The sequence below is a fragment of the Aegilops tauschii genome, chromosome 4, assembly GCF_002575655.3.
Source record: "Aegilops tauschii subsp. strangulata cultivar AL8/78 chromosome 4, Aet v6.0, whole genome shotgun sequence".
In the NCBI taxonomy this organism is placed as follows: domain Eukaryota; kingdom Viridiplantae; phylum Streptophyta; class Magnoliopsida; order Poales; family Poaceae; genus Aegilops; species Aegilops tauschii.
Window position 1 is genome coordinate 103,702,486 of NC_053038.3, and position 25,221 is coordinate 103,727,706.

General features: G+C 43.2%; 1 protein-coding gene and 3 long non-coding RNA genes across 6 annotated transcripts; 1 reads left to right on the forward strand and 3 right to left on the reverse strand.

Moving 5' to 3' along the window:
* Positions 1–2,210: 2,210 nt before the first annotated feature.
* LOC141021216 (uncharacterized) lies at positions 2,211–2,876 on the reverse strand. Its single transcript, XR_012181477.1, has 2 exons — positions 2,636–2,876; positions 2,211–2,546 (listed from the first exon to the last, which is right to left on the reverse strand). It is a non-coding gene; the product is annotated as an uncharacterized lncRNA (long non-coding RNA).
* A 3,806-nt stretch (positions 2,877–6,682) lies between these two features.
* LOC141021215 (uncharacterized) lies at positions 6,683–9,100 on the reverse strand. 2 transcript variants are annotated; one of them, XR_012181476.1, is made up of 5 exons: positions 8,830–9,100; positions 8,425–8,475; positions 8,254–8,331; positions 7,944–7,973; positions 6,683–7,031 (listed from the first exon to the last, which is right to left on the reverse strand). It is a non-coding gene; the product is annotated as an uncharacterized lncRNA (long non-coding RNA). The 2 variants fall into 2 exon arrangements; XR_012181475.1 differs by lacking the exons at positions 6,683–7,031; positions 7,944–7,973 and having other exon boundaries at positions 8,208–8,331.
* A 192-nt stretch (positions 9,101–9,292) lies between these two features.
* Positions 9,293–9,950, reverse strand: LOC109737054 (uncharacterized). The gene is made up of 3 exons (XR_002226500.4): positions 9,798–9,950; positions 9,593–9,670; positions 9,293–9,520 (listed from the first exon to the last, which is right to left on the reverse strand). It is a non-coding gene; the product is annotated as an uncharacterized lncRNA (long non-coding RNA).
* Positions 9,951–17,373: 7,423 nt separating this feature from the next.
* Positions 17,374–24,876, forward strand: LOC109737053 (uncharacterized). 2 transcript variants are annotated; one of them, XM_020296279.4, is made up of 4 exons: positions 17,414–19,177; positions 19,289–19,427; positions 19,518–20,235; positions 24,506–24,876. In XM_020296279.4, the coding sequence occupies exons 1-4, from the start codon at positions 17,825–17,827 to the stop codon at positions 24,687–24,689; spliced, it is 2,394 nt and encodes a 797-aa protein (XP_020151868.1). In that variant the 5' UTR covers positions 17,414–17,824; the 3' UTR covers positions 24,690–24,876. The 2 variants fall into 2 exon arrangements, with proteins under 2 accessions (XP_020151867.1, XP_020151868.1); XM_020296278.4 differs by having other exon boundaries at positions 17,374–19,177; positions 19,289–20,235.
* The last annotated feature ends 345 nt before the right edge of the window (positions 24,877–25,221 follow it).

Here is a 25,221-nt window from a genome sequence, read left to right on the forward strand (position 1 = left end):
GGGCCTAGGCAAAATGACCTCAAGACCTATACGGGTAACACATATTGTTTAGGAAATCTACGACCTCTAACGTGATAGGTGGAGACATCTATGAGGACCGAAGAAAATATAAGATAACGGTGATTCATTGAATTTAATGCATGGTTCCTGTTTAATGACCTTAATTGTGAATACGACCACACTATGGCAATGGCGAAGCAGGACCATAGTATACAATATAATCCCACGAGGAGGAGTTCCATAACTCTAGGGTGATTTGCCTACTGAAAGAGCAAATCAAATACTAAAATCACGATACGAGGTAACTGGTTTTACCATCGCACTGGCACACTTGATGTATACCATGACCCAAATTCTCTCCATGCCTAATCTCTCCATTGCAGGAAAAGTACTTTACATCCAGTTCTTTATGTTATTTACTTTCAACTTTCTATTACTCTCGCTGCTACAAACTCATATTATTCACTATTTTGGTTCGTTTGCCTCTTGGGACACTGACAACTTCTGCAGAATCACAAGCAGTTACCTCAAATAAGAATTGTGACAACTTGTGTGTGATAGAAATGCTACTTATAAATACTCTCCTCTGCTCTACGTTAGGAACGATTACTATTTGGGATACTTACACGAAGGTGCTACGCTACCCTGTGTGTCTTGCAGACCATCATCCGATAGGAAAGGAGAAGGGTGCATCATGGGGTGGGTTGTTTGTGTTGGGCCCACGTGTTGGAGATAACATGGCGGATAGTTCGGACAACGACATTTCTCCCCCCACATATCATCTGGATTTGGGGGAGACTGGACTATCTAGACAGTTGAATCTTGGTCACCCTACTAGGAGTTAGGTTGTTCTTGGTATGATTATATTGGGAGTTAGGGTGTTCTTGGTATGATTATATTGGGACTAGTCATGTTCTTGCATTGCTATTAGGTTGTTATTGGTACTAGTAGAACGTCCATGCGTTGCTATGGACTACAATGCATATACTTTAGGAAGCATCTTTGGTCTGAACTCTTAATCTAATTATGCCCCTCAATCTAGTCTATTGCAGCTACTGCTTTTTTTAAATGCACTCGTTATTATTTTGGTTGTTGTCATATCATGAAAATTTTTTGAGCTACAAACTAAATTCACCAATTAGACATGCATGCCTTGGTATTAAGAATGATTGCTTACATGATTTTTGGAACATGTGTTGACAACATATCCATTTAAAAAATAATAATACTTATATTAACAAGAATCCAAGAGTTTGTACAATTCATGAATGTATGCGTTAACATATAATTGTAAAAGAAAAAAAGGGTCTATAGAAAGTCATTTACTAATGACACTAGTAGACTGCCCGTACGTTGCCACGGGCCAACAAATGAATTTGTAAACAATGCTCACTCTTTCCCAACAATGAGCACATTGCGCCAGCACACAATGTTCAACCACAATACAAATGCAATCCTCCTTTCTATTCTTACAAATAGCACACAAGGTTTTCTTTTCGTTTAGACGAGTTGAAAGAATAGGGATTCTCGGGAAAGAGTCTCTTGGGCGAGAGAATATCCAGAGTGGACAGATTTTAGGCAAGTGAACAATAACTTAGGCTCGCCATTATTATTGGTCCCTAAACTTTGATGTTGACCCGATTTGCTACTCTGACCCAGGCTTTTGGCAACTTGGTATAAGTCGGGCTCAATAGGAGGCTCTAGCTCGCTAACGCTAAGCTAACCTCCTTTTTTTAGGGAAACAGTGTTTTTTATTGATTTTCAAATAAGAGGTACTCTCCCCGTCCGAAAAAGCTTGTCCCTCGAATGGATGTATCTAGCACCAAATTAGTGCTAGATACATTCATTTGATGGACAAGCTTGGGACAAGCTTTTTCGGACAGAGGGAGTAGATGGTAAGGTTCAAAACAAAAATAATCTATACAATCAAAAGGAAAGTACAAAAAGCAAAACAAACAAAGGCAGAAAATACAACAGATACAACAAAGCTATCGAGAGCTGTATCTGAAAACCTGAACCCAATCCATGAGGCCAGTGAGCTCCTTTCTCTTAGCCGTGTAGGTAAACCATTTTAGTTCCTCCTTAAATCGACGCCTGCAATTATAGAGATTTGGAGGAATGTGCTTGAAGATGAAGTCGTTCCTTGTGGTCCAAATTGCCCATGAGATCAGTATAATAATGTCCATGGCAAAAGGTAGATTTAGCAACTATTTGCGATGGGCAACTTCGTCTTGAATACCTGTCCCAGTAGGGAGGGTTCCATGAAGGACAAACATATTGCCAACAGAGTTTTGCAAAAGGGCATACGAAGTACAAGTGATCCCTTGCCTCCAATGCTGGTCTATGACACATGACACATGTGTAATCCTGAATGAAGAAGTTCTTTCTCTGTACCATAACTCTTGCGTTATGTCTGTGATTAATCAGCTAACCTCCTTTTCCAGACTTGTTTTCATTGTGTGGGCACCTTTTCCTTTCTACGTGCACGGCCGCAATCTTCCTTGCCGGATTTGAGCATCACGCCTCACATGATGTCCAATTTGTACCTGAAGTAGAGCAGCAACACAATTCTTAGCGCAACAATGTTTGTGACGACGATCAAGTGACTGTATCTCAACGATAAGTCTCCACTTACTTCTTTTAGTTAAGTCTTCACTTAGTTGGCGGTGAAGCATTTACTCTCCGATGGAGAAGAACTTGTTGATCTCTGCTGCCGGTGGAATCATTGCTCTTGCCTCTAAGTCTAAGTGGAACGATGTCGTGGTCGTCGTTGTTGTCGGATACCTCCCGTGTTTGTGCTTTGATCTGCTTGCTCAGCGACCAACATGACGACGTTGTCTCTCTCCCGAATTACCACAACTTGGGACAAATTAAATCAGTTAAAGATGACCCCGGAGAGTAGGAAGCAACAGACAATTTTGGAGAACTCCATGGGTGAGCGAGTAACATAACTCCCCCATCTAGTGCACTCAAAGACACTGATGAAGCTCTCCATGCCAGAGCTCACGCACGCCTGCAGACCAAGACACCAGAACCTAATCTAGTAATACAACAACAGAAACGGCCCAGTCAACAGCTCAAATTAACATGAAATTCTAGAGCTCCCACTCACCTTGATACATCTAGTCGCCACGTGCACCGCAGAAGATGCAGTGCTTTAGCAGCGCGACCCCGGTCACATTCAACTCCATTAGTGATGGATGGTGTGTGCACACTGCACATTAAAGAAACAGATTCATACCTTCTCCATTAGTGAAACACACAAGCTGGCAAACCAGGGAATGCTTAGCACAAGTGGCTTCGGATTCACATGTGGTGTCAACATTATATGCAAATCCAAAAGATGAAAATAGCAATATGATCACGTCAGAGGTCTGTCCAATGAAAGATATTTGAACACGTTGTCTGTATAAAGCATCAGGGACAACACTAACCTGCACAGACAATTTGATGGAATCCACCTTCACATTCACATTTACATTTGCTATGCTAGTCCACCGAATCAGACATATCAGCATAATAAAAGATATCAACAAAAGAAGAATGCATATCCCATATTAAAATTCTAGGAACAGTTGGTTAAAGTATCTCCTTAAGAGTGAAAAGTAATGATATTTTGTGTAGCGACGATAGGCATCATTTGAGTAAATATATTTTTATCCCGCTGAAAGGATTGCATTAAGAATTGTAAAGAGTCTTCAGAGAAATTAGAGACCTTGTAGTGTATGTTGAAGAGCACCAAGTCGAGTTATGGCAAATATAATCAAATGATGACATGAACATAAAAATGGCACATGATTTCTACAACTGATCTAATGAGCTAAAATATATATTTGAGAGCTCTTTTTTTTTATCGGTGATTTTTCTGAAGACATAAATGGAAGCTTTGTACAATATATTAGAACATTTAAGTAATAACAATATCATGGTCAAAGGAATAACAACCAACCATTCATGGGCTGCAGGCAAGTGTAAATAATTTGTATTCTTATGCTGACAATATCGACAAAGGAAAGCAACTGTCATGAGCTGCAGTCTTCCTTATATCTCCACCCAAATAGATATTTCTAACATAATTTAATCAATTTCTTTTATTTATATGTTTTCTCGGGATGGATTGTGCAAACAAAATACTACAACATGATGCACCGGCCATCCCTTTAAATGCAGCCGTCATCTCCGTCACGGAGTCACCTGAGACCTCATATACCCTGCACTCGAATCCATTAATCCCCTACCTCTTATCCGCCAGCGACGACCCACCTCTGCTACCGGTTCTTCTTCTTCCTCTCATCGCTACTTTTTTTCGTCCACAACCCGCTCACCTCTCCCATAATCATTTATAGTGCCCGCGACATCATGCGCCCCACACTCAAGTCTGTTAACCCCTCGCGCCTCTCCTACACCGGCGACAACCTGTTGTAGCTACTATTCTCTTCCTCCCGCCGCCTACCTTTTTCTTCGTCCACTCTAACAACCCACCCACCTATACCTGCCCAACCACTTCCCACCACCATTCACGACCAGCAAGTGTTGTCACACACTACCTCATCGGCCCCTACCCGAGTCGGCACCTCTGTCGCCGGCAAACCCTCTAAACCCTGCCATCATCTCTAGTGACTGCGACGTCCCGCACCGGTGCGCTCCTTCGCCGGTGATGACATGGCAAGCCACATCATCGTCACCTTTGGTGAGGTCCTAATGAGTTGTCGCCAAGGATGCCACGACCAACCATGCAGGGCTCAGGGCTCTGCATGCATTGCTAGCGGAAAAATGGTGTCATCGAGAGGAAAGCACGTTCCAAAATCATCTTAATGAACGTGAGCGTGTTCAGGCCTACTAAGCTCCAAACAGATCTCGATAAATCATGTTAATCATGCATCATCATCACCTTTGATGAGGTCCTAATGAGCAGATGTAAAAATAAATTAGCAAGCTAAAGTCTTTCACTCTTCACACACGGACCCAATACGAGCTAAAAAAAAGCTCATAATAATTGGTGAGACCAGTGTAAACAAAGCAAAACAACAACAAAGAAGCAAATCTTATCTGATCTCTATACCCAAGCGTTTGAGTTCTCTATCATTTTGGCTTCCTCCAATATACAAGCACTTACTGCAAAGTTTTTGCATACATCTTATTTTGATAGAATGCATCCTATCTGGGCAAAACTATATTACAGAACTATTGATGGAATTTAAGCCATAAAGAACAGGATAAGCATCTCTAAACTCCATAAGATCGTAAGTTATATGATTTTTCAATAAAAGGATCAAATACTAAAATTTATCCATCCATACATGTTTCAAGTTTTACTCAATTAGAAACTTGTTTCCAGATTGGTACTGCTCCTAAGGTAAACAAAATAGCTATAGGTCTTGTACTTACATACGATCTCTTCCTTATGGCATGTGCGATGCAGGCCGCCGTTGTGATCCTCTGTTGGTGGTGGTGGTCTAGATTTGATTGGCCAGATGGTGGTGACTGTAGATCTTTCTGCAACGATTTTCTATGGATCCACGACATCGGGGGTCATCAAAGTGAATTCGGGAGTTTTTATCTCTTGATCCGGTGAATGACTTTCGGTGGTGAGGTACAAATTATGGACAATGACTTGACGCAAAGGAATGTTGTTGGAGTGGCGGCGGTTAAATTGCAGCTGCTTGGATTGTGGAAAAGCGGCGGCGACAACACATGTGTGACTTTGATGGTGGTGCTGCGAGCACCCGGTCTCGAGCTCCGGGGCGAAAGCCTAGGTCAGACCCGAGTGGTCATCCCTAGCAATGGCGATGTTTTTTTTACATCGTGACCTTGTTGGAGGCATTGCTCGGATACGTTCGGACTGTTTCTTCAGGGTGAAAACTTTGATTCTAGCCTTTTTGGTTGGATCCGGCGACGGCGGCGCTTGAGTGTCGCTTCCTTCTTGAAGGCGTTGTTGTTGAAGATCCTCGTCGTCAATGTGGTGTCAATGGTTGGTGCGAATATGGTCGCAGTTCTAGTTTGTCGTTCGCTGATCTGGTCGCTTTGGGGCTTTTTTATTTCTTTTTTTCCTTTTCATACATATTCATAGCTTTTGGTCTTATGACTTTGCTAGTCGTTGGTGTGTTTTAGCGTTTGTGTTGGGTTGGCTGTGTGCATCCTAGTTATGCAGAGGCCGGGTGTATGCTCATTATATTGTATCCTCTTGATGCTTCTTTTGAGCCAATAAAATTCACCCTTTGTCGAAAACATACGATCTCTTGGAGTGCCTCTCCTTCCTATTAATTTCGGCCGAGACGTACATAATAACACAGAGCAACATCAAATCAAGCAAGATATGTATGATCAGCTCTCTAAAAGCGGGAGCATCTAATCTTTTATAAGACAATACTATATGCTAATGTTTCAAGCTTGTACGACAAAACTGAAACTGAACTTTCAGATTTTGCTTCCCAATTGCAAAGGTAAATGTACGCCACTCCACGAAAATAATAAAGGAGTAAGGGGCTGTTTGGATGATGCCCAAGCCAGCCCCGCCAAAACAAGGGAATGTGCCGCCGGAAACTCGCCCGCACGCTGCTGCAGAATAACACGGGTAACCAAATAATTGGCTGAGATCCGAAATTTTTTGGCCGTGAACCAAACACACGCCAGCCTGCCGACCAATATTTTGGAAGGGCATCCACTGGCTGTCATCCAAACAGGGCCTAAACCATCTGTATTGTGGTTCATTTCAGTAAAATTTGCAGCTGGGAATAAACTAAAGATCAACCAATACTGGAGATAGACTTCACGGGTCAGGAGCGCAGGGCCCTCCGTCACTGCTGCCTAGTCCTCCCTGCTCCCGCAGAGCGGGCCCGCGTTGCCACCGAGCCGAGGTAGCTGGCCATTGCGGAAGAAGGGACAACCATAGGTCGATGTGCATCTATGGCTTCCCCATCGTTCATTGCTGCAGTTCCCATAGCTCAATGGGATTCTTTAATATTTGTGTTCGATGTCCCTCATCACCCCCTCGTTTTCATTAGTGGTTTGATAAATTGATCCGTAGACATCTGGATGAATGAACAGAAATTTTAATTCCTAATTGCTTTAAATATTTGAATTCCAAACAGTAGTTTCCGAAAGTAGACATCTTGTCTTGGATCTAACTGATTGTCCAATTCACATATTCTGGTAAACTTGCAGAAATTGCAGTATAGCGGGCATATACCTTGTCGCCTTAGTACTTTAATTTGTCGTGTCACCAAAATTGTATAGGCTAGCCAGTTGGTTCTCTTTTTATATGTGAAAATAACACTAAATTGCTAAACGCTCTAGAAAGATCAGCACCAAGTATATTATCCCGCAAAAAAAAGCACCAAGTATATTATGTCCACCTAATTAAACACTGTCTTATTTGTCCTACAAAATGCAGAACAAAACTTTTGAGTCAAATTTGTAAGCAAGATCAGTTTCATCAAGTCCTGTCGTATTTTTCAAGTTAGGAAGTTAAATAATGAGCAACTATTTTGGAGGAAATAATAATGATCAACAGTTATTTTGCTGCTGCAGATGTCCATTATTTTAGGAGGTGTGGTTTCTTTATGCAAGGAAAGATGTTATGGTGCTCCTAAGCCAGTCATTTGTCCACCCTGGATATTCCTACAAACAAAGGCCGTGCACAATAGTTTCAAGGATCGCATTTCATCAAAATATGCAAATATGTTAATCATGAACATTTGCAGGCATTCTCATAATGACTATTTTTACAAACCCACATGCTACAAGGTTCCACTTTCATATGCAAGAACTATTACTCCCTCACTATCTTGACTCGTATGTCTGATCATATCTTCCGTAATAGCCATGCCCGCAAGAACCATCAAGCATTAATAAATTAAGAAAATAACAGTCTCACAACAAGATGCATAAAAGGATTATAAACTATTTGGATAGCAAGGCTACTCAAACACACCTCAACTTACCGATGTATTCTGCAGGATAGTAAATGATGCCTACAACAAACAGAACATTGTGATTAATAGTGGTGGTAAAAACAATTGCCGAAACATCCCTAACTAATTAAGCAACTATGATTATATACTGGTTCTTCAGGCCTGAGAAATTAGTCATAATTCTTGGCTAGAGAATAAATCTGATTATAACAAAAAAAATGTGTAGATTTCTCATGTGGTGCGGAGTGGACTGTTCAGCAAAAAATAACAGACAAGCTCAGATCATTTGAGGTATTCAATGGAAATTATGAAATACGTATTGGTAGGAAGCATGAGTTACATGAAGCCCACATATCTTGATGCTTGTGGCGATAGCTACTTTTTTCTCCTTGGCCATTTGTTCCGCTGAGCCCCTCCTCTTTAATACATGCAGATTGTTTATCTTCAGAATATTCATCATGAAAATGTCAAGTTTTGATAATTGATGATCAAAAGGAGCAAACTCACTGACCATCCTCTGTCTGGCTCCTTGTCCCAATCCATTTTCTCTGCTTCCAACTTCCTGCAGCAAACCAAAAATGTAATCCAATATAAAAACTCAAGAATATAACAGTTATATTGAACTTTGCACAACAAACATGGGGAAAATCCACTTCTGGTTAGTGTAACTCATATTCAGATGTACTGTAAGACATGGGAAAAGTGACTAATAAAGCTTAGAATCAGAGTTACATTGAACTTAGAGTAGAGATTACAACACATCAAGAGGCAAAACTTACAGTGAATTTGGTACAACTACTAACACAAACTAAGCTGAAAATCAAAGTAGAAAAGCAAGTCCTGACTACTGTAACTTTAGAGTGCTGCAAGTGTAAAAAATCAACAAGAAAATTATAATGAGATCATAATAACAAACCTGTAGTTTATGTGCTTGAGGACTTTATAAGTTTTCGTCCTTTGGATCAATTCTTGTCAAGGACTGCAGGTGACTAATATATCATCCAGATTTTTGGTATCCTATGACACTTCAGAAGCAAAAAAGTTACAACCGTTTAGAAAGTACAGTGAACCCAAGAAGTCATTCTTGTTGCATCTGAGGAACAACATGCGGTTCACAGTGATGGCAGCGGCCGAGCCATGTTCATAGAGCCAATGGCAACCAGCCGACCACTCCATGCGCCGCACATGATGAACCAGGCCACCTTGCTTGCACCCCTGCGCAAGGCGTGATGGAGCATCGGGTGGCGCCACGACCGCTCATGTAGCGCCACCTCATCATCATCTTCGTTGATGTACCACCACAGGTCCACAACAACAGGGGCATGGCGCCGTTTGGCCCGGCAGAAGCACGCCGAGCTCGTCCTAGTCGGGCGCATGTGTGGACACTTCGCACCCGAGCGCGTGGGTGTATGTGTAGATGATGGCGCGCAAGGCGTCGAGGAGGTCTGGATCAAAGAGGATCCACGATCTGAGGCCTCTTATCCTCCCTCCCAATCAATGTCCACCTCTCTAACGATTGTGAACGGCTCGGAAAGGAAAGAGAATGGGAGAGAGGAAACATCGTCTCGATGTAAAGTTCCTCCTTGTTCCCATGTTGTTCGTCATCCCTGTTGAAGAGGAAACATCATCTCGATGTAAAATGATGGTGATTGACTCAAGGGAACAGAGAGGAAAGACACCTCCTTCAAGCGAATTCAACAATTGATGTGCCGCAGCGAGCGGTGGTTTATGATCTCCCTCGCCAAATTCTCATCAATCTGCAAACAAATTAGGACACCCAGTGAGGCGAACCAACGACGGCGACGCAGGGAGAAGCACCACCGCGACAATGAATGAGGTGGTCGTGGCCCCGCCGGCGATCTGCGGGACGAGATCGACGCACACCTCGGGCTGCTCTGCTCCGAGACGTGGAGGCTCTACGGCGGCTCCCCCGACCGGGTCTGGCCACAGGAAACAGATCGAGGGGGCGGCGGCGGAGCAGTAGGGGCGGCGGCGGAGCGGGAGAGAGGTCGCATCTGGATCGAGAGGAGGGGGCGTCGTACCGGTTTTTCTCTGGATCGAGAGGAGGGGGTGTCGTACGGGTTTTTCCTTAGCGGGAGGGGCGGGGGAGGTGACGAAAAAAACCAGCGAAAAAAACCGTGGAGACTATTCACCAACTGCTCCATTGAGTAGAGATGACATAACTGACCTTTTGAATTCTTTGGGATAGTATGCAAGATCTGTCAATGCAAATCAATACATGCCCACTCTCATATTTTGATGTCTTCTCTGTGAGTCCCTACAACCTAGATAGTTGTCACCTGTCGGAACTAATAGGCATCATCTTTCTCAACTATGTGGCAGCCTTGCTTATGATGAACCTACAAAACATGGAATTAATCAATCAAAAGCGTCATATGACACATCTCGAACGTATCTATAATTTTTTATTGTTCCATGCTATTATAGTATCAATATTTGATGTTTTATATGCAATTATATATCATTTTTTGGGACTAACTGTGCCAGTTGCTGTTTTCCCTTGTTTTTTGGCTTTTCAGAAAATCAGTACTAAACGGAGTCCAAACGCTACGAAACTTTTTAACGATTTTTTCTAGACCAGAAGGGACCCTAGAAAGTTCAGGAGAAGACCTGAAGAGTCACGAGGGAGCGACAAGCCTGAAAGGCGCGCCCCGGGGGGCGCTCCCAGGCTTGTGGGCCCCTCGTGGCACCTCTTGACCTTAGAAAGTATTATCGAGTGTTTGACAGTAGGATCACTTTAATTATGGAGAGTATTATTTTTTGCACGAGTGGATCACGTTAATTGTAAAAAGTATCATCGAGTGATGAACGGAAGGATCACGTTAATTACTGAGAGTATCATTATTTGGATGTGAGTATCACATTAATTATAGAAAGTATTATCGAGCCTTGAATGGAAGGATCACGTTAATTATGCATCACCGAGTCATTAATCAAAACAATTTAGACACCGGGCACCGAATCGATTTGGAAATCAAGTCATTAGTGCAATTAATTAGCCAAACAATCAATTATGCGTGCAATTTATTAAGATCGCTTAAGTAGGGATTTTTTGCACCAAATCAATTATGAAATCAAGTCATTAATATAATTAATTAGTCAGACACATAATTAAGGATACAGATAATTAATACTAGGAACTTTTTTTAACCATGTCTTTACTATTAAACCCTTGACACCCCTTATGAAAAAACCCATCCGCCAAAAAAACCATCCCTTGCGTCACGCAAAAGAAAAAAAATAGGAAAGAGATTTGGAAACCAAGCACCGAATCAATTGGGAAATCAAAGGGTATTTGGTTTCGCATGTGGACATTAATATCAAAAAAACGTCTTAGTTATCGCTTGTCCAATTCCTACCCATTGTTGGATGCAATTAATTAGGCAAACCAGTTAATTATTGTTGGGGAACGTAGTGATTTCAAAAAATTTCCTACGCACACGCAAGATCATGGTGATGCATAGCAACGAGAGGGGAGAGTGTTGTCTACGTACCCTCGTAGACCGAAAGCGGAAGCGTTAGCACAACGCGGTTGATGTAGTCGTACGTCTTCACGATCCGACCGATCAAGCACCGAACGCACGGCACCTCCGAGTTCAGCACACGTTCAGCCCGATGACGTCCCTCGAACTCCGATCCAGCCGAGTGTTGAGGGAGAGTTTCGTCAGCACGACGGCGTGGTGACGATGATGATGTTCTACTGACGCAGGGCTTCGCCTAAGCACCACTACAGTATTATCGAGGTGGAATATGGTGGAGGGGGGCACCGCACACGGCTAAAAGATCAAATCAATTGTTGTGTCTCTAGGGTGCCCCCTTTGCCCCGTATATAAAGGAGCACGGGGGGCAGAGGCGGCCGGCCAGGAGGAGTCCTACTCCCACCGGGAGTAGGACTCCCTCCCTTTTCCTTGTTGGATTAGGAGTGGAGAAGGAAGGAGAGAGAGGGGGAAAGGAAAGGGGGCGCCCCCCCTCCTTGTCCAATTCGGACTTGGGGGGGAGGGGCGCGCGGCTGCCCCTTGGCCTCCTCTCCTCTTCCACCAATTGGGCCCATGAGGCCCAATAACCTCCGGGGGGGTTCCGGTAACCCCCCGGTACTCCGGTATATATCCGATAACCCCCGGAACCATTCCGGTGTCCGAATATAGTCGTCCAATATATCAATCTTCATGTCTCGACCAAATCGAGACTCCTCGTCATGTACGTGATCACATCCGGGACTCCGAACAACCTTCGGTACATCAAAACTCATAAACTCCTAATATAACCGTCTTCGAAACTTTAAGCGTGCGGACCCTACGGGTTCGAGAACTATGTAGACATGACCGAGACACGTCTCTGGTCAATAACCAATAGCGGAACCTGGATGCTCATATTGGCTCCCACATATTCTACAAAGATCTTTATCGATCAAACCGCATAGCAACATGCGTTGTTCCCTTTGTCATCGGTATGTTACTTGCCCGAGATTCGATCGTCGGTATCTCAATACCTAGTTCAATCTCGTTACCGGCAAGTCTCTTTATTCGTTCCATAATACATCATCCCGCAACTAACTCATTAGTTGCAATGCTTGCAAGGCTTAAGTGATGTGCATTACCGAGTGGGCCCAGAGATACCTCTCCGACAATCGGAGTGACAAATCCTAATCTCGAAATACGCCAACCCAACAAGTACCTTCGGAGACACCTGTAGAGCACCTTTATTATCACTCAGTTACGTTGTGACGTTTGGTAGCACACAAAGTGTTCCTCTGGTAAACGGGAGTTGCATAATCTCATAGTCATAGGAACATGTATAAGTCATGAAGAAAGCAATAGCAATATACTAAACGATCGAGTGCTAAGCTAATGGAATGGGTCAAGTCAATCACATCATTCTTCTAATGATGTGATCCCGTTAATCAAATGACAACTCATGTCAATGGCTAGGAAACATAACCATCTTTGATCAACAAGCTAGTCAAGTAGAGGCATACTAGTGACACTCTGTTTTGTCTATATATTCACACAAGTATTATGTTTCCGGTTAATACAATTTTAGCATGAATAATAAAAATTTATCATGATATAAGGAAATAAATAATAACTTTATTATTGCCTCTAGGGCATATTTCCTTCAATTATCTGTGTTAATTAGTTAGACACTTAATAAGTCTATTTAATTCGAATCGAGCGTTGGACAGAAGTATCACATTAAATATGAAGAGTATCATTATTTGGACGAAAGGAACACATTAATTATGAAAGTATCATTATTTGGATGAGTGGATCAAGTTAATTATGAAAAATATTATTGAGCGTTCAACAGTAGGATCACTTTAATTATGGAGAGTATTAATTTGTGGATAAGAGGATCATGTTTATAAAAAGTATCATTGAGTGTTAAACGAAACGATCATGTTAATTATGAAGAATATCATTCTTTGGACATGAGTATCAAATTAGTTATGGAAAGTATTACCAAGCCTTAAATGAGAGGATCACATTAATTATGAAAATTATCACTCATTCATTACTACAAAACGATTTGGACACCAAGCACAAAATCAATTTGGAAATCAATATATTAGTCAGAAAATTAAATATGCGTGTAATTAATTAAGTCCGTTTAAGTAGGATTTTTTGCACCAAATCAATTATGAAAGCGAGCCATTAATGCAATTAATTAATTAGTCAGACACATAATTAGGGATGCAGATAATTAATAGTAGAAAGTTTTCTCAATTGTATCTTTACTATTAAACCATTGATCCCTCTTACGGAAAAGCCCATCTGCTCCCGTCTCCATACATGCACGAGAAAACCTACCTCCCTTGCCTCACGCAAAAAGAAAACAAAAAACAGAAAAGATTTGGAAACCAAACACCATATTAATTTGGAAATCAAGCCACTAATGCAATTAATTAGAGAGATAATTCATTACGCATGCAATTAATACTCGTGTGTTGAGGCACTAGGGATTTTTTGCGACAATTCAATTATAAAATCAAGCCCTTAATGCAATTACTTAATTAGTCAGACACTTAATTAGAGATGCAGATAATAAATAGTAGGAAGTTTTTACAATTGTGTCTCTAGGGGGGCTCCCTGGCCTTATTGTGCGAGGTGCACCAGCCCCTACTTGGCCCATGCGCATAGGGATAGGGAAACCCTAAGTGGGAGGGCCCTTCACTTGGCTTGGAGGCACTCCTCCCCCTTGAACGCCTCCCCTCCTTGGAGGAGGGGCTAGGGTTGCGCCCCCAGCCCTCCCACACCACTATATATAGTGGGGAGGGGGCGCAAGGGCTGGACACACCAAACCCGAGCCTCCTTTCTCTCCCAATAAGCCTCCACCTTGATCCGTCAGCGTTTGGCAAAGCCCTACCGGTGTTCCGCTGCCATTACCACCACCACGGCATCGTGTTGGTTCAGATCTCTTCTACCCATTCTCCCTCTCTTGCTGGATCAAGAAGGAGGATACGACACCGAGCCGGACGTGTGCTAAAACTCGGAGGTGCCGCACGTGCGGTGCTTGGATCGGATTGGATCGCTACGCGAGTACGACTACGTCAACCACAATCTCTAGATCGTTAACGCTTTTGGTCTGCAAGGGTATGTAGACACCTCTCCCTCTCGTTGTTATGCATCTCCATAGATAGATCTTGGATGTTTGTAGGATTTTTTTGTTTTCCATGCTTCGTTCCCCATCAAATTGGACAACACACATAGGGTTACCACGGTATAACAACTTACTAGACAGATCATAAGACTGCAAATACAAGTATATATATCATGTACAAATGAATCTTACCACTCACCTACATCTCCCACGCCTAGGGGGAATTACTCACACATCATAAGAGAAAAACCAATCACACCAAAGAATAAACTCATGAAAACCATATCAATAATATTGTGAAGATCCACAATAAAATGAAATGGATAATTCAAATAGTCTTGATCTCCAGATGAGAATGAATAGAGTTACAAATTGTTCTCACAACTTGGAATTTCTCTTACTATGGTGAAGGATGACATGATGATGGAGATGAAAGGACCAAAACTAAGAAGATCTCCAAAGGTTCTTCAGATCTCCTCCTCTTCTGTTTTGGAGGTGGCGGCGGCTAGGGTTCTTTCTCCCCCGACCCCTTCACGAAAGTGTCTTGTATAGACATGGTGGAGCTGCTGGCACCTCATACAAGTGCTCATACGAGCATTGGTGATCGTATGGAAGGTCGTCTTTTGCTCTGGTGCACTTGGTGACTTGGCTCTCCACATGGAAGTTGCTCCATTTGACTTGATTGGCAGTTATCCTCCCGGGTTTCCTTCCATAAATGATATTTCCTGCCAAACAATGGAAAACAGGTTTCTTCTCTTTTTGAAGGATTAGCGTTAGAAATAATCGGGAAGTGGCAACGATCCGATGAAATACAAATAAGAATCACTCGAAAAATATCACAAATGCTCGAGCCATCAGCTAGCGACAATGAGCAAGCCGTTAGGATTGGCCACGAGGAGGGGGCACGGGAGCCACTCAGGTCCTACATGCCCATCAAGGACGTCGAGGACATTGCTATGCTCATCATCCACGAGCCCTTCTGACCTGTGATGAAGGAGTGTATCGTCCTAAAGCATCCTCGCATCGTTAGGCTCTCAGTGCAACCAAATGGTGTGAGTTCTGGGTCCAGGTCCAGATCTTCCACGAGCAGATGGTGTTGGGGAGAGTCTGGGACTACTTCTGCCAGAAGCACAAGATTATCTCCAGTGACATGCTTGACTGAGGTTGACAGGCCTGAGCTTCAAGGTGTAGATCTACAGCGCCGACACCTCCACCATCTTTAAGGTTAGGTGCACCAAGCACTGCTGCCTGGGTAACATCGCTCATCCTCCCCCCCGTCTAGCTAGATCGTCTGAACTTTGCCTCTTTTGCTATCAGACTGTATATTTTGCCCAGGGATCAACACCCTGTGTTGTGGAGGGGCATGGGATGCCCATGTTGTGTTAAACTTATGTTATGTGATGCACCGTGAACTGTTTAGTTGCGTTGTAATGAGTAGGAACTATTTAGTTGCTTGTTAATTGTGTTCATGCTTGATGATATGTGTTGTGTTGCTGTGAAGTGTAGTCCAATTGGGTGGTAAGGCCACCTACGCCTACACAACCAAACAGTTGTGGTTTGTATCTATTCACCCTTGAAGCACAAATGCAGCCCACCAAACACCAGGCATAATCTGATCACTGGCGCAATGTAGGCTACCAAACCATGTGCACAACATGGTTTTGAGCCTGCATTCGCTCAACATGTCCTAGTTGAGTCACACTTGCAAGGGGATAAAAACTATGCAGGCTACCAAACATGTTCTAAATTCTCATGGAATGTACTTCCATACTATGTATACTTGATATTGTACATTTTACCATATTTTCAAATTAACCAGGTCAAATTTGAAAAGGTTAACATATGTCAAATTTAGAACTTCAACTAATTTGGAATGAAAGGAAGTATGGTTTTCCAAAAAAAGAAGAGCATCCGCCAAAGTTGTGTAAGGTACACATGATTGTTCGACTCAATATAGTTTCACAAAATTTCTGCATTGCAGGCTTCATAAAACATATCAATTAGGACTACATAGACGTTTACTGCAAAACTATATAGATGCTCTAGTAAGATTAATCCACCAGTATATTGTTGGGCACTTATGTCGATTCAAAGAACACTCAAGAATACATGGGTATTGTGGTCTCGAGTTGATGACATTTTTTAGAAAATGCTAAAAATGTGATGCTAGTTATACGAATAAAAATATTTTTTTTTGTAAGAGAGGAATAATAATTACTGCAGTGACAGTATATCTCAAGGACACCTTTGAGTTTTTGATTTGGTCCTACTAAAGTAGGAATAGTAAAATACATGATTGAAGTGTCACATGACCTTTAATACTGCAGGGCTGTGCACATAAAAACTTGCTAATTTGAAGTAGATGAAAAATTTCCTATAAAACTTGTGAATATAAATGAATCCCCGAGAAAAAATATTACCGTTTGCAGAACCCGTATAGCAATCTTCTATAATAATTAGAATTCTTCAAAAATCTTTTGAGAATCATTGAAATCAAATAGACACTAAATGTGTTATCTATTTTCAAACTTGCATGTGGAAGAGTAAATATTTCCAACTTCAATTAATGAGTTGTTACCCAAGCAAAATTAATCAAATAAATCTAAACATTTATCGTCCATCGTAAGGTAGACCAGTGACTTCTCCTTTCATGCAACAGTAATTATGGACCGGTCCTTCCATCTCTCACACAAAAGTAATTATGGACCGGCGGCTACTCCCTCATATAAAAGCAATTATACATCGTTCGGAGGTAGAAAAATGTCACTATCTGGTACCATTTTATTTTATTGTAAAACAGATAAGGTAACATAAGAGCAATCCAAAAATGACTAGAGAAAAAGAGGCAAAAATGACGCTTTACGTGGTTTTCCCTTCTCCCCACGCCGACCAAACCAAAGAGGCTAGAGGAAGAGAAAAAAAAGATCGAACGAAATTACCCAATCCGAGAGCAAACCTAGGGTTTTCGCCATGACCACCGCGCGCCTCGAGCTCCTCCACCCCTCCTCCATTCCCAATCTCTCCTAGGGCGACGCCGATACCCTGCCCCGCATCTCGCATCCGCGAGAAAGGAGCCGCCTTTCCTTTCCTCTCCGCCCGCTCCCTCTCTTCCATCCCAGGGTTTCCTCCCCCTTTCCCCTTTCCGCCCTCAAAGCCGCCGCATCGCATCGCGTCGCCCACCCAGCAAGCAAGCAAGCCGCCCGCTATCGTCGCCAGGTAGGGCGTGAGATTCGGAGGAAGGCGCTGGCGATCGACCTCCGGGTTAGGGCCTCGGCAGCGGCGGCGGTCGGATAATGTGTATACTGTGCGCCGTGCAACGGTGGTCGCGCCGCGTCGCCACCATGCTGCCGTGGCTCGTCCTCCCGCTCATCCTCCTCTGGGCGCTCTCCCAGCTCCTGCCCGCCGCCTACCGCTTCGAGGTCACCTCCCCGCGCCTCGCCTGCGTCTCCGTCCTCCTCCTCACCCTCTTCTGGTACGAGATTCTCCTCCCGCGCCTCTCCATCTGGCGTGCCCGCCGCTCGGCGCGCCTCCGGGAGGAGCGCCGTGCCCATGCGCTCGAGCTTCAGAAGCTCCGCAAGACCGCCACACGCCGTTGCCGCAACTGCAACAATCCCTACAGGGACCAGAACCCTGGCGGCGGCAAGTTCATGTGCTCATACTGTGGCCACGTATCCAAGCGGCCCGTGCTTGACCTTGGCCCTGCGGGGAAGGTCCCGGCTGGGTGGCCTTGCAGTCAGGATTGGGCTAATGCAGTCGGTGACCCAGGTTACTGGCTTGACCTGCAGTGTTCCGCTGATAACTCGTACTCAGGCTTCTCATGGCGGCTGTTCTCGTGCTTTTGCACGAGTATGGCATGGTTCTGGAAGAAAGTGTTTAGGTTTGGGTCATCAGTGGACAGCGGTGGATTGGGCCGGGATGGCAGAATGTTGACAAAAGCAGGGGACAATGGAGGCAAGGCTGAGGAGAGCAGAGTGGACAAGGCGAAAAGGAAGGCTGAGGAGAAGAGGTTGGCGAGGTTGGAGAGGGAAATGCTGGAGGAGGAGGAAAGGAAGCAGCGAGAAGAGATGGCAAAGCTAGTGGAGGAGCGGAGAAGGCTGAGGGATGAGAAAGCAGAGGCTGAGGAGCGATCCAAAGGCGCTACCCCCGTCGGGGAGAAGGATGCTAGGAAGGAGGCAGAACGGAGGCGGCAGGAGAGGAGGAGGAAGGAAGACAAGGGATCAAGCAAGAGCAATTCAGACTGCGAGGATGTTGAGAGAAGAGTAAGCAGAGAAGGTGAGAGGAAGCGCGACTTTGATAGAAGGAATGAGACAGACAGGCGGGACGCAGCAAGAGTTGGGACAGATGGATATAAGCCCAATAACTTTGAAGCTAACAGTCAGGGTAGTAAGATAGCACAGAGCAAGACGAAGTACTTTGGTCGTATGACTGGAGGTTTATTATCTTCTTCCAGAGGTTTTGGTGGTGGCTCCTTTTTTGGTAGAAGTGCTCAGGCACCTGTTCATCAAGCTAACAAGGTGACTAAACCGCTCGTTACTGCAACTGACCAGAGTATTAAAAGAGATACCCAACCTGCAGCAACACCAGCAATGGTCAAATCTGCCACAGCCGGAGAAACTAGAAATTCATTGACTAATCTTAGTCGACCTGTAAGTAAAAAGAGCATCGCTATGTACTGTTTTCATCTGAACAAATAACGTATGTTGTTTTCACCCAATTGACCATCTTACGTTTAATTATTTGTGTTCTGCTTTGTGTAGGTTAGTCCAAATATGCAGGCACATCCTACAGGCCTTAAAAAGTCATGGCATCAGTTGTTTAGTCGCTCAGCTGCAGTTTCCCCTTGCCCCGATGTTACTGCTTCAGCTCGTGAGAAGAACATGCAGCCTGCCCCAAATGGTGCACAGATAAGCAGCGCTCAAAATTTTCTTGCTCAGTATCCTCCTCTGGACAGCACGCCGAAGTTAAGCCAATCCATGCACTCTGCAGGGTTTCCGCCAGTGAATGGAGCATCTGCCAATATGCCGCTATCTCATTTTCCAGCGGGACACTCGCCCTTCGGTAAAGTTTCAGAAGCAGCATTACTGGAAGAACCTGAGCAATTTGAGGACCCATGCTATGATCCAGATGCCATCGCATTGCTTGGTCCAGTTTCAGAGTCCCTAGACAACTTCCCTCCAGACTGGGATAGCAGATTCACCTTGAATGATGTCACCAAGCAACCACATGTTAGGAACCCCATGCCTTCACCAATTGAGTCTCCTCTATCAAGATCACGGACTGTTGAACGAAATCCTATTAGACCCTCACATTTCTCAACTGCAAAAGGGCATAATGGTTCAATGTCAGCTGAGGCTAACAATGAGCAAGGCACATGGCAAATGTGGAGCACGCCGCTGGTACAGGACAGTTTAGGCCTGCGAGGTCCTCAGGGACAATGGCTTCTACCAAACACAAATCAATTCAACCATGGCATCAATCATTTGAATGGTGGAACAAGAAGCCCCCTCAGTGCTGGTCTGAATGACAACGATTTATGGCGGCAGAAATCACCCTTCCAGCAGTTGCCTCTTGATACAGATAGTCTGTTCCTTTCACACGACATGTCAGAAAATGCTATACACAACGACTTGGGTTTTGGATCTCCAAACAAAACAGCCCGTGCGCACCCCTTTGGACCACCTGATCCTTGTCATTCTTGGTCCAAGTAAGTCCTCTGACATTGTTTTTAGATCTTCTACATTTTCTGCAGCGGTCAGGTTTTGTATCTTTACCAATTGTTTGATATTCTTAACTTGAGCTTAAAACTCGGGCCATGTGTTGCAAAAGAATAATCACCTGATGTCGTCAATTATCATTTTGTATGTGGCTACAATTCTGAATATGTGATTCAGATTGTCTTATTCACTACTGTGTATAACTTTGTGTATCAATGCATGTAAGCATCAATGGGCTGAAAAATATCATATGATACTCTTACTTGAATTCACATATATGTACATGCAATGTGTGTGCTTATAACCATTGAAGCTTACACTTTATAGACAGCTTTTAATAGTTTATGAAAGATAACCAAGAGAATTTTTTAGGTAATGTCCTTTGATTGGTATGCAGTACAACCGATTGCTTGCATTTCTGCAATATTCTGTGCTGGAGTGAGAGTCATCTTGTTGTTTGTGAAACATATGTGACTCTTGGGGTATGTGATTGGTCCTTTTGTCTCTGAACCACTAGAAGCACCAATAATCTTTTACACTTCAGTGAAAAATTTGTGTTAGTCTTGTGTATGAGAAATAATCAAATATGCTTCATTGCATGCAATTTAGTTTTTCTGAATATGTGACGAATCGTCATACCATTTTAACTTCAGAAATATACTCCCTCTGTCCCATAATATAAGGGCGTTTCTGACACTACACTAGTGTAAAAAACGCTCTTATATTATGGAACGGAGGAGTAGTTCCTTATTTCTATATTGTCAACTGGCATCTGGAACAACCAGGTAGCAAGAATGGCAAGTGAACCTTGAAACTGTATGTATTGTTTACATGTCAAGGATTGGTTTGAACTTTGAAGTGAACCACAAATGGCAGATAGGGGAATAGTCATTGTTTCCATTTATTTGTAGAAACTTTCTTCCTGTGCCACTTTCAGTGTAGGCAGTGGGGACTTAAGTCAGTTTAGTCTACAGCATGAAATACAAGTATATTGTTTTAGAGGATATGATGTGCCTAACTACCATGAAGTCATCATACATGGTGTTGTGTTAATGCAACGAATTTAGTGCACTTTGACTTCTCAATTCCAGCTTGTGCATTCTGTGGCTTATCTGTAATTTGTGGTGGGCAGAAGAGCTTACTTGAAGCTAAAACTGTCCTGTTTTGTTGCTACACAATTTTTAATGCGTTTTATAGCGACCCCCCCCCCCCCCCCCCCCCTTCCCCCTTTATAACGCTTATGGCGTATGGCGAGGTGACAACATAGACCAACCTAGCTCTGATACCAAATTAAATCACTACTTCATAGACATGGCCTAACTTTGTGTGACAACAAATTAAATCACTAATTGAGTTGTACATACCTCGTTGGTGTGCATGTAGGACTCATATTCATGATAAGTATTGAGCAACAAGCAAGATAGAATTAAGCATAGCACCAGCCAGGCAGCCACTAGTCCATGTACCAAATCAAGCAGAACACCAGCCACCAATATAGCATGTACATAAGTTCAGAACAGAGAAGAGAAACAGTGCAGGAATGCGGGTAGAAGAAGGGAGTTGGGGGGGGGGGGGGGGGAGAGGAGGCACTGCGCAAATCTGGAACTGGATGACGATATAATGGCGGCGTACTGATGGTTTTAAAACTCTGGTTGCTAGCATTTTTTAACTATATATTTGTTATGTCGTTAGTTTTACTTTACCGGTCTGCCTCTGGTAAGGATGCCATAATCTTAAGTTTAATAAAGTACTTGAACATATGCTCAGTTTAGATGTTGGAACATGTTAATGCCTCCTTTGGTTCATAGGATAGGAATATCATAAGAATAGGAAAACCATAGGAAGTGAGATGACACGTATCTCAATTCCTATAGGGAAAGAGATGGCACTTGATTCATAAGATAGGAATTTTTCCATTTAGTCTAGGCTAATGTTTTTTTTCCTTTGAAATGTGAAGGATTGGTTCCTATCCTACATAGGAATAGGAATCCATTCCTACAAACCAAAGGGCTCCAAAGGAATTTTTCCTACAAAATTCCTATCCTTCAGATTTCCTACAAAATTCTTCTAAACCAAAGGAGGCCTAATATTTGATACCGGACTCTAGGTCAAATAAATGAAATTCGTTACACCCCAAAGATCAAGATGAATCCATCTGGCATAACCATCGTCTTAGTGGGGATATATCATTGCTTATATATGTTATTTGTGGATTGATTGTGTGACCTTCAAGAAATTAATCGCATAAATTAAGCTTTCAAAATTCTAGATGTATAGGATTCTTACAAATGATAGTAGTCATTAGTGGCGATTGGCTACCTTCATATATTTTGAGCCTTCATTTGGATGAGCCATATTTGAAGGTGATAGCTAGTTTTGTTTCCTGGCTTGCATGGATTGGACGTGCCTTTGTCAGAAAAATCAAGTCGTGGAGGTGCTGCCAGGATACACCAAAATGTGCACATTCTTACCGTTGACATTTGATTTGGTTCAAGATGGAGTCCTTGGTAAGGGCTGTCCAACTGGCAGAAACTTATCAAACAAAGGGTATGTTTGCTTTGAGCCCAAGTTCACCCTACCAAAATTTGGCTAGCCAAAATTTTAGCCGAGATTATCATTGCCAATGATTTGGCCAATGTTGGCAGGAGAAATGAACTGGAGCGGGCAAGCGCGCATGGAGCCGCTGAAACACTCATAAACCCCATGCTGGAAACCCTTAGTTCCATGCCAGAGCCACCCAATCAACCATCAACTCCAAAATGATAACATATGCATCCCATTGGTTGTTATGTATGCCTGATGCTGGCATTGGCCGTCATGCATGCGATCCCTACCTAGCAAATGGTTTCTATCTCGCTGTCAGCTTGCATCCCTCCAGATCTCGCATGCATATCCAGAAACTAGCTTCTAGACCTGTAGTTTTCTTTCACAACCTGTAGTTATTCTTCATGTTAAACTAGTTTCTTTCTAAATGTTGGGACCAGAGATGAGCCATAATTTTGTTCATTCGCTGTTTTCCTTCTGTTGAAAATTGCTGGTAGTACCGTTGCTGGTTTTCTGATCTGGAGGTCAGGGTGGCAAGGCTGCTGGGTAGGTGAAACTGATAATTGGGGGTCACTGATTGCTTCCTTGTGGGAACCAAGTCCAGAACAGTTCAAAAACTCAAAAACACTGCGTTGGTATCAAGAATAGCGCGCTATACAAAATAGCCCCGCCCCTTATACGCTATTAGTGTGCTATTAGCGAGACATTGTACACTGATTTATTTAGCAAGACGGTTCTCTACACGCTATAGCGTGCTATTTTTTTCAGTGGTTGGTATTGAAGCTAGTATAAGAGGGTTTATTTTCTATGGTGTCTTTTCTCTAGCTGGAACCATTCTATTGGAAGATTTATTCACTTTGTGTAGGGCATGACATTCTCTAGGTGCAGCAGGAATATACAAGAGGATCCGGTCGTGCATCCTTTGTGTTCTTTGCAATAGATGATGTTCATCTTTTCATCTTGTATGCATTCTATTACTTAGAGAATATCTTGAAACTACTTATGTTTGGCTGGTTCCCAATGTAGCCCTAACACATATTTGTCAATTTTTTGGCCAAGGATTCTTGCACCCTCACTTTGCCACTGTTTGGTAGGAATCTGTGAGAAAGGTTGGTGTGTTCATTTTGGCAACCAAGTTCCAAATAATTATAGACTGAAAAAAAAAACGGCACGGCAATCTTTTGGCACCAACCAAACATACCCTAAGTCTCATGGACTAGTCGGACCTTGCATTTAAACGGGCTTAGTCTACAGTAACTTCTGCATTCTTGAATGTGGATTGCAGAGGTGCAAGCTAGATAATTTGATCTACAAAAGCATTATTTATGAGTGCCCTATATTGCACTTGGGACTTGTTAGCTTGTACTACAAGTAGTGTGGTTTTCTATGAATTGAAAATATGACCTCATAAATCCTTACTATTCACTTTTTAGTTTTACGGCAGTTTGTTCCCATCCTGTGTTATGGTTGGCCGTGCTGCAATTTCATAAGATGCTGCATATTGGAATTTACAAGTTGTATTTGATGTTTAAAATGTTGGTCTTGGCAATGAGTAACAGACTTAGTACCACTGATGTTCTTCATTTTTTCCGTTAAAGTTGCCGAGTGTTGGCATGTTACCCAGAGATATATACATGTTAATTTATCCCGGAGTTTTTGTTGTGTATTTTATTACTTCTTAGAGTTGGAACTCATGGCTTGTTATGATTAATGCAGGGAGCAGCTGGTGCCGAATGGACCCCAGGGAGCTAGTCCAATCCGTTCGCCGCCAACTGGAGGGCATGCTGGTTTATTTCCAACGAATCCAAATGCCCAATCAGTCTGGTCGTTTGATAAGAAAAGGGACAGCATAGAAGTTATGGGTGAAGCAAGGCTCCCTCCTTCCAGTCTAGGGAGTTGAGGAGACATCGGCGTCGGACCGGACTGTATTCCCTTATGCGAAAAACGAAACATAGCCGTCTTATTTAGTAAGCACTCACCTGTTAACATTGTGCGCCTTATGCATCCGTGTTAGGTTTCTCGCCTGATACGCTTGTTTGGTGCATTTTTTGGTGGATTCAATGCAATGCAATGCAATGGTCGGGTTATCTCGTTGCGCACTTGCGGCGCTGTGCATGTTCATCCTCTTGAGTGACCAGTGAGATCATCAGCTTACCCGGAGTCAATTGTTGGTTGCTGACCATATTTTTATTTCTTTTCGCGCATGCTTGGTTGAACACTGAATCTTAGATAGTAGTCCGTGTGAAGCATGGCTGTTACTGTCATACCCTGCAAACGGTAATGGATGCAGAGCTGGAGTGAAACCAGGGGAGAGGAATTGCTGCAGGGGCAAGTGGTGTGGGCATTATCTGCTTTGGTGCATCTTATCCAGTAAGTCACTGCTTGGTCTGCATGCGTCCATTTGGAGGATCAGCTTGGTTGACAAAGGCAAG